Raw genomic sequence first — 12,402 nt, forward strand, 5'->3', positions numbered from 1 at the left:
GATTAAAAATCAGTAATTATATTTTAAAAAGATTTGATAAAACAGTAATAAATAAAAGGAGAAGTATTGAGACATATACTGAAAAATAAAATGATATGGTGTTCAAAGTAAATTAATAAATAAAAGTTTAGGATGATGTTTATCCTAATAAGGCAAAAATGAATTTTAATAGAATAATTAATTGAAGAAGATATAATATAACTTTGGTGGGAAAAAAATAGTAGAGGGGAGAGAGGGGGGGAGGGGGTCTGGGACCTTAGCACAGATTGCATTAAATGAGAGAAAAAGAGTTTGGTATGAGAAAATCGACAACCAAACGTGTGAGGGCCCCGCTTTGATTCTTAAAGATCTTTTCTTCTTTTCTTTTCCATTTTTCTTTAATAAAAATTCACTTTAATTCAAGCATTCAATTACACCTTCTTAGCTGTCACCTTTCCCCCTTCTCCTTCTCCTTCTCCTTCTCCCTTCATTCAAATACTCATTATATAATTTATATAGTATATGAAATAATCTGTTAAGTTCCTAAAACAACAGGACCAAGGTTGCGTAATAGAATCCACAAACTCCACATTTGAGATTTAAACAAAATTAATGTGGTGTCCATCCATATACAACTGAGCTGAGCGTATGGCAAACTAAACATAAAAGCCATTCAAACAATATACACATTCATTTCAAGATACCCACTCTCCCCAGTCAGCATTCCATCCACGTTTAGGAAAATGAAGTCAGTAAGGACTTCTCTCAGTTTTCGAAGGTCTATTAGCCAGTCGTACGTACATTATATAAATTATATACTATATTTACCTACCATAATTACACTAACAAAAGGGTAATATAATACCTCAATAACAAGCCACCATACTTATATTACACGGAACATTAATGTAGTGGGGAAGAAGTGGGAATTTCGGGTGCTACTGGTGTTTTTTTTCTTTTTCTTGTTAGAAATGGATGAATATTGAACTTGGTGTTACAGCCTTTACTCGTCATTTGCAGACAGTAGTCTTGAGTCTCTTTGCAGCGTGGACAAACCCAACAATCACCTGTAACTCGTCTAGTTGCTGCACAAGCATTGTAAACAAACATGTTATGGGATGTAGTACTATTACAGCACCGATATAGGCACAAGCATCGATTGATTGAAACATAAACAATGAAATCTGAGTACCTGCGACATGAAATGCCTTTGAACAACATCCACTAACTGTTCTTTTGATGGGTTAGGAAAGGCATCCACCTATAAGATATAGAATTCTCTCAGTCATTGCAGCTTAAGCAAACTATAACATGCCTATCAAATAAACAGTAACTTACAAGATTGAAGTGTCGCCAATATCTCCACAAGGCAGACATCTCAAGTTTACCGAGGTCGACTTTCTGCACAGGGAACATCATTAATTAAGGCCCAACTTAGATTAATTATGAGCACAATATCGTTTTATTTCTAGAAATGCAACAAAAAACGATTGTCGGTTTCTTACGTACCATGGACCCACGGGGGGTGGAAATAGATCCCTTGGACTGTGATTCATATGAGAACGATCGGCTGATTGTTTTGAGGGATGATCCCGACGATTTGTGTGTCCTTTGTCTCGGTCTATGGGACTTTAGAGTGTCATCAGATGCTGGGAAATCAAAATACCAAAAGCATTATGAAAAGAAAACATGGGAGGGGCCAGGAGAAAAAGAATAAATGACACAACAAGATTTCAAATAAAGCAAAAGGTGAATGAGCAAAGAATCCAAAGTACCAAACTCAACCACTATTCCTAAAAAGTATATCATTCCACAACAACTACAGAGGACCAATGAAACAATTACCCGAAACAAGCAAGCGTTTTAATTATGAATGCCCTAATCAGAATCGAAAGGAAAGTGAGGACAACTAGCTTTCTTTATGCTTTTTTACTATGTTTAATTGATGCCAGCTTACGAAATTCACCAATCTAATCCATTTGAAGAATCAACAATCCAATGTTGTTTATTCAATCCAGTGAACAAGAATAAAAGTGATTCCAAACTTACCCATATCGGATCCATTCCAGTGTAAGTTCTCGAATTCCAGATCATCATCATCCTCATTGCCGGTTGGTGCTTCAATTACACTGAGGGCGTTTCTCTGTAGCTTAACTTCAATGCCATTCGTGAGAACCTGAGGATTTTTTTAATTTCAAAATTAAATGCTGAACCTATATTATATTTATAATCATGGTGACCTGCAGGTTTCAAAAGAAGAATCACACTGTTCTAAGTCCAACATCAAGAAACACGACATCTAGATAAACACGGAAATAAATTTTACACTTGGTAGGAGGAATATCCAAAGGAAACAGAACAAGAATCTAAAAATATTCGAGAAATTATGAACTCACAAATTCAATAAAATTTCCCGAATTCAATTACAATAAATGAATTTTACATTGCGAAAGAAACCTCCATATCAATAATCACCAGATCCATAGGTCAAATTGAACATGCAATACAAAGCTGAAATTTTTTTCTAGAGAAATTCAAAAATAGAAATGGATGCAATAAACAAATTAAGCATGCAAAATCTTAACTTGAAACCACAACAAAAATGATTAATTTTTATTTAAAATTCCAAAAAAGAAACAGAATTGGGAATTGGGAATTGGGGAAAACCTAATCAATACTCAAAATTGATTCAATCAAGACTGAATGTAGCCTAAACTCAGTCAAAAAGAAACAAAAAAATAACAAGTGAATTAAAGAAAGAGACATACCAGCCAATGCCATCCACCCAAACCAACAGCCTTCTTAACAACGCCTTGAAGTCCAACGAGCACCGATTTGGTACGATTGTTCCCGGTGACAACGACTTTGGTATGACGAGGGAGAACAGAAAGCTCCTCCTCACTACTGTCACCACTACTGTGGAGGTGGGAGAAGGCGCCATTGACGGAGCTCTCCACAGCTTCAAGCATTCCCAAATCCGTCGGTGAAGAATTGGAGGAAAACCCAATAGAAAGAGAGGGGGGAAATTAGAGGATACAGAAAGATCATGCAGGTGAGAGCATGTTTTTGGGAATTTCAGGGGCAAAAGACAGGGAAATCGCAGAGAAATTTGGGAATTTTCGTTGACAACAAACACAAAGCAGAGTAAGAGAGAGAGAGAGAGAGATAGAGAGATAGAGTAGAGAGAGAAAATGTGTGCTTTATGTGAGAGAGAGAAACAATGAGAGTGACTTTGAATTGTTAATTGGTGTGTATTGCTACGAATCCCGACGTCCTTTAACCAACCAATTACAATCCGCCACGTTCAAAATTAAATTATACAATTCTTTACCAAAAATCTTCTTTATTATTATTCCTCTTCTTCCCCTCTTTTCTTTTACCCATAAATATCTCCCCCCACACCCCCCCTCAAATTATAAATATAAATCAAATCAAAGCATTCCAGTAAGACTTTTGTCCTAAATTTTATAAAACCACTCTCTATATCTATAAATTATAATATGATTTTGTTTCAATGTTTTTTGAAAATAGATAAGAAGCAAAAAGTGAAGAAGAGGAGAAGAAAAGGGAAATGGTGAAGTGAAATGAAAGAGGAAAAAGAGTGGTAAATAGTAATTAGGGTTTGTTGTAAAAAAAATAAATAAAATAATAATAATAAAAAAAAAGAGTGTAAAGTGAGGATCCAAAACCGGTAGCGGTTTAGTTGTTGATAAAAGCAGAAAAGTGGAAGAGAAGGCGACAGGAGGGGGGGGAATGACGAGAATACCCCTGGACGATATTTCAATGTCTGTGGACACGGACACAAATCACAATGTTGGTTTCAAGATTCCATTTTCTTTTTTTTCTTTTTTCTTTTTTCTTTTTTTTATTATTATTAAAATTAAAATTAAAATTAAAATTAAATGTGGAATTTATTTGAGAAAAAGAGAAAAAGAAAAAGAGTTTTATTGAGTACAGAAATGAATGAATGAATGAATAGGGAGATGATGAGTGAGTCAACCGAAATGAGTGCCTAAAATTACGTTCCAACCCACAAAATGACAACATCCTTTTTTTTTCTTAAACTCACTTCAATATTATCTTCTTCTAACTCTTTTCATTTAATTCCCTTTTTCTTTTTTCTATATCATTTTTGTCTTTCAATTCCTCCATACATTCTCCTTTCCCACATCTTATATTTTATTATAACTTTTCAGTTTAACTCATTTCTAAACCTCTTTTAATTATTTAACCCTAATTTTTATCATATCAAATTTACCTTTTTAAACCGGATTTAATCTAATATTCAATTATTTTTAAATGATAAAAAAAAATATATGTGTTTAGGGATGGTTTTGAGTCTCACGTGTGTATAACAATCTTAACATCACATCCAAATGTATACTAAAAAATGCATGGTTGTTTTACTCAAACGTAGTTCCATCTTTTTTTAGGAATTTTTTTTCATATATTTTGAGTTTTTTCATATTCATGATTTTTATACTATTACAACAATATATGTATCATGGTTAAAAAAAAAGTAATAGATCTCATCTAACTTTCAAGCTCAATCAAATCCTTGGTTTTAACTACAAATTTGGAGGCATGTTTTTTGGTTAACTACAACTACACAACACAGGTAAACAATAGCAAGGGGCTCACTTACAAAAAAAAGAAAGAAAGTACTTTATTAAAATGTCTCCCAAATGGGGTCCAATATTTTAATTACCATTGATTTGTTAGGTTTTTCATAGAGTAAAATGCAACCTAAGTTTTTAACCTCTTTTTTTTTTTTTTAAACAAAAAGTTTTCAACTACTTGTTTGTCCATTAGTAAGCTCAAAAAACCCCTTTAAATTATGGATTTCTTAAATTCTAAAAAATACCTTTCAACTTGCTTTTCCTGTAAAAAAATATCCATTAACTTGTTTTTAAAAGTTTAAAAAATGTAAATATTATTATGGTTAATTTGGGATGGAAATCATTAAAATTTTATTTCAAAAATGTCCTTAAAAGTTTCAAAAATAATTCAAAGAAACCGTTAATATTCGTTACAAAAATAACTCTTAGTTAAAAATATTTATATCACTAGTATAGTGCTAAATTTATTTGATGTTTTCTTGAGTTTGAAAAGAATCAATTTTTTTAAAAGGAATTATACTTGCCTTAATTTGGTAATGATTTGGTTTTTGGTTTATTATTTTTCTTTTGCTTTTAAAAATTTAGCATTTTGCCACTAATTTCTTGTCTAAATTTATTCATTAGTTTTTATTTTAATTTTTCAACAGTTCATTGATAGTCATACCATACCATACCCTTCCCTTACCTTTTATATATATCAAAAACTACATAGATAAAAGTGATATATAAAGGCCATGAAATTATTTAAACAACTTACCTTTCATTCCATCTTCTATCAAATACTCTCATAAATTAAAGCTGATAGTTTTATTCTGTTTCTAATTAGATGATATAGTAGTTTGTCAAATATGAGAAGAAGCTATTGAGTAGAGATAGTTGTTTAATTTGTGGAGGGCCACAACGTAATAAATCATGAATTGATGTGTTTTAATGGGTAAGAGCCATACAAAGACAATTCTATTCTCACTATAACTCCTACTTTTGGACAAATATACCCTAATGTTTCAAAACTCCAAATTTAATCTTCCATTCTTCATAATATATATTACACTTTTCTTTTTCACATATAAAGTTTATATTGTCATATCACTCCAATTTACAAAACCAACCTTCTTTTAGAAATTTAGGAAATTAACATAACTATTTTTAAATTAAAATAAAAAGCAACGTAATAAATTAAAAAAAAGAAAGAAATTAAAATAGTTTTTCACTTAAATTTTATTTGACTTCTCACAAATCATCTCTCCAAGAGATACAAATGAGGTGTGAAAAAGAATCGGTAACGTGACCAATCTGGATTACTCAATCCAAACCATAAGAGTTGGGTTAAGTTAAATTTTGGGTTGGGTTGAAAATTATAAGACACGTAGAATGAACAAAATCTAATTAATTTGTTGGAAAATATATTAAAATTTTAACTTTTCCAAAAATTAACTTATATGTGAAAATGTTGCTACTGTTTCCCTCCTCCACCTCCACTTTTGTTTCTAAACTAAGCTAGTTCTTCGACAATAATTGGCTTCCCAATTGCAAAACTTCACAGAACACTCAGAAACGAGTGATCTAAAAGTTGTCTTAGTCAATCATAATTTGAACACATGCTTGACCGATGTCACTTCGAAATGACTATGACTTTGTTGGCTTCTTACTAATATGAGAGCCTCACAAAGATCACCAACCATTCTTCCATTATGATAACCATAACGCTATTCAAATTGTACACAATGATGTATTTCATGAACAAACAAAGCACATTGAAAATGATTGTCACTATGTCCATCATGATCTTCATCAGAGTAACACTCTCTACCTCCAATCCATATCCACCACTAAAGATGTCCATTTAACTCGCACGGACCCATACTGAACGACGAAGAAATTTTTCGAATATATGAAAAATTGGGAGGGAGTGGACATTATTTTTTCTCAATTGAAATTTTGAGGCGGAGATGGAGAATGCATTCTCCACCCCACTCCTAAACAAAAAAAATATGTAAATATATATATATATATGTAAACATTATGTAAACATATTTATATTTATGTATGTACAAATATAGATATATGTATAAAAAGAAAGCAAAAAAGAAAAAGTTAAGAATATTTCTTCGTGGGGAATGAGATAAGGGCAGTGGCGAGGACGGGGAGTGTTGGCAAAGAAGGCTATTTTATTCTAGAGACGATGGGGCTGTAACAACTACTATCACCTAGAGCACCTAACATAGAATTGTTTCAAGTTAAGCACAATTAACTTTGAAGTTCTTATGATCACGCCACTGAAAAGGAAGATGCACCTTGTTGGTATAGGTATTAAATTTTAATTATTTTAAGTCTTTCTTAACATTATTTTCATATTCCTAGGATCCCTCTCATTCAGATGTGATACCAGTTCATTCATATCTCTCTCTTAATTTCGAACGTTACATATTTTGTTGTTCTAACCAAGTGTTCTAGCGAAACAGTTTCAACATAATCTTTTCCAACTTATGCTTTTCTGCTTTTATCCCAAAACTCAAATTTTCTTATACATCTACTAAATCCCAAATCTAGTTTGAAGATACCTCTCAGATCCACCATTATCAATTAGTGTAGAGTAAGAAGATGAAAATGTTTGTCCAAAGAAGGCAAAAAAAATGTGGAGGCAACTGGGGAGTAGGTGTGAACTAACCCTCTTTTGGAAAACGGAAGAGATAGAAAAAATGTAGCCTATATCTCTTTAATAATATACCGTCTAACAACTTTAATACTTATTATTATGTTTTTAAAAGGTTAATATTTTTATATATGTTTGAAAAAATTAAATAGATTTTGTAGCCTCGTTTATCTTGTCAATATTCCGTTATTTAAAAGTTAAGTTAGAGATCATTTAAAATAATTTTGTGAATGTGAAGAACGAAAGTGCATGTTCCAAAACCAAAACGTTAGTAGACAAACCGACCTCAACTCCAAACTTCCTCGAAAAAAATATATTTTGAGATAATATTTATAACCTTTTAAATAATAATAATAATGATTAATTTCATGATTTAGTTCAGGTAATGAAGCTATGGGATGGCGACAAAAATCATTGGGCCTTACCCACATTCCGAGCCCAAAGTTATATAGGGGGACTTTGCTACTAGATTCAATACCATATATAGATATATGTATGTTCATGTGTATATATGTGCACATACATGTATATGTGTATATATGTGTATATATACATCTACACTGTCAAATTTACTTATGCAATTACGTGATACATTTGATTATACACTTGATACCTTTTGATACACACCTGAAATATTACTAATATATGTTTGATACACTTGATGCACTGGTAGATACATTCAGTATTCTTCACTTATACAATTGATTGATTAAATGTACTTGATATGCTTGAAGGCATACTTCTGGACTTGATATAGTATTGATATACATTTGTAAACTTGGTTCATATATTTGATAACGATTCACTTTACTGATATGCTTTAATAATATATTGTTGATATACTTGATAATGATACACTGAGTTACATCATTCACATACTTAATAATACTTTAATGAACTGTATAAAATTTTGAAAAAAATGAAAAATCACATATAATATATGTATATCAAAGTATTGATATACAAAACTAAGACAAAGTAAAACCAAAACAAAATTAATGTAAAAAAATAAAACAAAATAATTTAGAATCAGATTCAACTCAAAATACATATCGAAGAAAGTAAAAAAAATAAATCACAAATGAAGTTAAATTGTTTCCATTAACAACCAATATATTATATTTTATATTACAATTATTGTACTATTGGTATGTTAAAATTAAGATTAAGATAAAAATAATAAATAATTTTTATAGTATAAAAATGAACAAATAATTAGGACCTTAAAAAGTTGGAGAATAAATAAATAATGAGTAAGACATTAAAAAGAGGAAGATATAAATAAGTTATTGAATGCTAGTTTATATAATAACAAATTTAAAATGGAGAAGTGAGAATTTTGCGATATTTGCAAAATTATAAAACAATGTGCTATAATTGCTATATATTCTCGAAATGTTATCCTATACAATTTTCTTTAAACTTATACATGATATCCTAGATCTTCAAACTTTCGATAGTTATAGAAATTATATCTACGGATAAAAAATAATGAACCTTCAAATCTACATAATTGTTCCAGTTGAAATTTTTAACAATATCATAAGCTTAAAGACTCAACTTTTACTGTCGAAAATTTGAATGTATAATTACAATTACTACCATACTCCGAGTTTGACTGTCACTGATGGCCAAAAGAGAAAATAAAGTTTAATTACAATTGAGGTGAGGTACCACAAATTATATTTTTCGAAAATTACATTTACAACTCTATCGAACACTTCATTTCAAGCCAGATTTAGATGTGTTTTCAAGTGTTTTTAAAAAATAAGTCATTTTAAAAAAATTAGAATTAATCCAAATTTATAATTTTTAAAAGTGTTCAAATAAAAAAAAAGTTTTTTTTTCTTGCTTTTTAAGTGAATCCAACGTGGATTTAAGACAAATATATATATGAAAAATTGATGTTAAAAAACAAAATGAAACTAAAACCTCCGATCTTATGCAAAGTTTAAGTTCAAAATCATAATTGTTGGAGAAGAGAAAAATATCACATTTGGGAGCATATTCTGCAGTTTGAGAAATAATTACAAGAAACCAACGGTGTGTTTGTTGTTTGTAAATACAAATTACAATTACGTTATAACATCATCTACAAATAAGCAATTATAAAACTCTAAACAAAAACGAACTCAAACTATTCAGCATCAGATCAACAACATAACCATTTTATTACAATGATTTTGTAAGATTAGTTAGAGATAAACCTTTTTGTATGAATCAGCTGTCAGCATCTAAGTCAAGCAAGGCTTCTCCAAAGCTCCCCTAAGTGACTCCTACCGTTTATCTTCTACTCTTAATTTCTTATCGTCTTTTACCTTTGGGTCACACTCCTCATATCTGAAGCAACTCACCAAGTGATCGTTAACAATTCCAGCCACCTGCATGAAGGAATAAACCACAGTTGGCCCGACGCAACGGAATCCCCTCCTGATCATATCCTTGCTCATGAACTCTGCTTTCGGCGTCTTCACAGGTACTTGACGATTGTATCGATGTCTGTTTCGTATAGGCTTCTTGTTAACAAAGCTCCAACAATAGTTGCTGAAGGAACCAAATTCCTTTTGAATCTGTAAAGGTAAAAAGGCAAATGAAAACGTGAAGATTCAGCTTTCAAGTTTCAACCACTTGAAAGGGATGGAAGTTGAGACAACCAAACGTTTCTTCCTGTGAACAGAAAAAAAAAAAATAATAATTAAAAAGTGGTAAAGCTTAACCAAAACTCAATACCTTGAGTACTTGGTTAGCGTTGTCAACAATTGCACGAAGCTTCGGTTCAGACAGGAGTTGGATGCCATTTACTTTTAGTGTCGTAAACTCGTTCTCTGTGAACTGTGCGATTGAAGATGGGTCAAAATCATTCAAAACTTTCCTGCAAAGACAGAGAAGAAGTTAGTTGACATTTTAGAACAATATTCTTTCAGGGGAATGATTTTCTTTTTTTCTTTTGCTAGTTTGGGGCAAAAGAGAATCGAAAAATGAGAAGTTAGACCTAAATACATCTCTTTTGCTAAGAATCAAGGGCCAAGTAAGTTCTGCTAAGGCTTGTGATAATACAAGTAACTCAAACAGCTTCTTGTCGTCATGAATTGGGACTCCCCATTCTTCATCATGAAAAGCGATGTAAAGTGGATCTACAAGAAATCATCATATTACATTACAAGATTAGAAGAGATTCAAATTAAAGTTGAAAATGAAAGGAATGGTTTAGTGAAAGATGAAATTCTTGAATTACATTGCTTTATAGACTAAACAGAAGAACAACGACCAACAAAAAAACAAATGATTAGAGCACAATTTTTTTTATATAACACTTGCATTCACATATGATAATAAAATGTAATATTCAAATAATTTAATAAATAAAATTACCGCATACAATAATAATTTTGATTTTCGTCCAAATGAACCAATTTAGAAGGCTAGAATATACAAAACCTAACCCAGTTTTTTCAATATATAAATGGGCAGACGTAGAACACACAACTCAAAATAAATCCGTCCATGGCATGAAAAAGACTGAGGTCAATCTGTTATTAAATGATGGTCCAATTATGGCGATAACAACTTAGATGACGCAATAAGTACTTTGTGATCACAACATTACCTTAAAAATTAAATTATTAATTACTAAATGGAAGAATTAAATAATTAATTTTTGCACAGGACAACTGCATACTTAACCGATATTTTAATTCTATATAATTTGATTATATTATTCTAATTTGTGCTCGAATGTTTTGAACTAAATAAAATTTGTAATTGAAAATACAAAATATTTGCAATGCAAGTACGGATTGACTATTGAATTAAGATAAACTGTCATTATACCCATAACAGAAATAATTATCCGATTGTTTTCTCTCATAGATTCCATCACTTAGCAAATTAATCAAAGAAATATTCAATGATAAGCAAGGTTTAATATTGATTACCCGAATGAAGCGTTATCCAATCACAGCGTTTCCCCGGAAGCGAGAGCGCAGGCGACGTTGTGGTGGCGTTTGAATCACCGCCGGCCGAAACAGGCTTCACAGCGTAGGGCTTCAACAATTTGGCAGAATAATTACTGGATAAAGAATCAGAAGAGCAGGAACTCCCGACGGAGACATTATCTCGGATAACGGATTCAGAAATGGCCGGAAGCGCCTTGCTCTGCTTCTCCGTCTTCTTTAAAGTTTCGGGTTTACATTTGGGGTTCTGAGGCGCCCTATCTCTGTTCCCGCCAGGTCCAAGAATAGCTCGGGGCTCCAAAGCCGGTTTAACATGGGATTGGAGCTTGGTAGCAACAGACATTGGTGAAGAGAGATATCCGTCGTCAGTGAAAATTGGCTCCACTGAGTAAGGAAGTTGAAAAAGAATTTATGGAGAGGGAAGATAAGAGAAGATGGAAAATGAAGAGAAGGGGAAAGAGATGAAAAGAAAGGGGTTAGGGTTTGGGAGAGAAGAGGAGAAGGGGCGTGGCGAGAGAGAGAGAGAGAGAGAGAGAGAGAGAGAGAGCAGTGAGAGCGTGGGCGGAGAACGACGAAGAAACAACGGGTGGATAGCTCCCAAGGTTTTTTAAGCTGAAGGAAGGCTTTGTTTAGATTTGGACAGGTTACCTACAACTGCCGGTGACTATGCACACGTGGCTTGGAATTTTACCTGTTTCTTTCCCGGCTATGGTGAAGCCAAAAACCCAATTTCTCACTGCCTTTCATCCATATTTACAATGACACCATTCTCATATACATTTTTTCAAGATCAACCTACAAGTTTAACTAGCATGCTCCAGCAATGCTTAATAATGCTACCACAACAATTATTATTACTATTACCTTGATCATTAAAAATAATTCAGTAATATAATTTTTTCAAAAACTATCAAACTGGTTAAAGTATTTTCAAATATAAATATATATACTTTTGGTCTAGAATAAAGGAAAGTTGGAAGAAGTGTTTGAGGCAACAACTATCTTAATCCTCTTTCTTAAAATACATACTAATTTGTTGTCATCAATTAACTACAGTAAACACAATTATTTTAAAACTCAAATTTGTTATAATATTTACTATTCTATAGTAACCATTTTTTTATAATAGGTTATTAAAATAATTTAGATTTAAAAAACGTACTATTATTTCTCAAACTAAAATAACTAAAATAATATA

The 12,402-nt window shown here is 31.7% G+C and overlaps 2 protein-coding genes across 2 annotated transcripts; both read right to left on the reverse strand.

The window, feature by feature from the left end:
* Positions 1–547: 547 nt before the first annotated feature.
* Positions 548–3,204, reverse strand: LOC101206163. The gene is made up of 6 exons (XM_004147746.3): positions 2,748–3,204; positions 2,029–2,155; positions 1,489–1,628; positions 1,318–1,380; positions 1,172–1,240; positions 548–1,064 (listed from the first exon to the last, which is right to left on the reverse strand). The coding sequence occupies exons 1-6, from the start codon at positions 2,946–2,948 to the stop codon at positions 990–992; spliced, it is 675 nt and encodes a 224-aa protein (XP_004147794.1). The 5' UTR covers positions 2,949–3,204; the 3' UTR covers positions 548–989.
* Positions 3,205–9,220: 6,016 nt separating this feature from the next.
* On the reverse strand, positions 9,221–11,779 carry LOC101206397 (DNA-3-methyladenine glycosylase 1). Its single transcript, XM_004147747.3, has 4 exons — positions 11,187–11,779; positions 10,244–10,385; positions 9,982–10,123; positions 9,221–9,821 (listed from the first exon to the last, which is right to left on the reverse strand). The coding sequence occupies exons 1-4, from the start codon at positions 11,545–11,547 to the stop codon at positions 9,528–9,530; spliced, it is 939 nt and encodes a 312-aa protein (XP_004147795.1). The 5' UTR covers positions 11,548–11,779; the 3' UTR covers positions 9,221–9,527.
* Positions 11,780–12,402: the final 623 nt, after the last annotated feature.

The sequence above is a fragment of the Cucumis sativus genome, chromosome 3 (genome assembly GCF_000004075.3).
Source record: "Cucumis sativus cultivar 9930 chromosome 3, Cucumber_9930_V3, whole genome shotgun sequence".
NCBI lineage: Eukaryota > Viridiplantae > Streptophyta > Magnoliopsida > Cucurbitales > Cucurbitaceae > Cucumis > Cucumis sativus.

Bases quoted from the DNA above. Each gene is read 5' to 3' on its own strand.
- LOC101206163 (XM_004147746.3), bottom strand. From the start codon at position 2,948: ATGCTTGAAGCTGTGGAGAGCTCCGTCAATGGCGCCTTCTCCCACCTC. The intron at 1,629-2,028 runs GTAAGTTTGGAA...TTGATTTCCCAG, and splicing joins CTGGAATGGATCCGATATGG to CATCTGATGACACTCTAAAG. The intron at 1,065-1,171 runs GTACTCAGATTT...ATGCTTGTGCAG, and splicing joins AAAGGCATTTCATGTCGCAG to CAACTAGACGAGTTACAGGT.
- LOC101206397 (XM_004147747.3), bottom strand. From the start codon at position 11,547: ATGTCTGTTGCTACCAAGCTCCAATCCCATGTTAAACCGGCTTTGGAG. The intron at 10,124-10,243 runs GTCTAACTTCTC...CTGTCTTTGCAG, and splicing joins AGCAAAAGAGATGTATTTAG to GAAAGTTTTGAATGATTTTG. The intron at 9,822-9,981 runs GTATTGAGTTTT...TTACCTTTACAG, and splicing joins ACGCTAACCAAGTACTCAAG to ATTCAAAAGGAATTTGGTTC.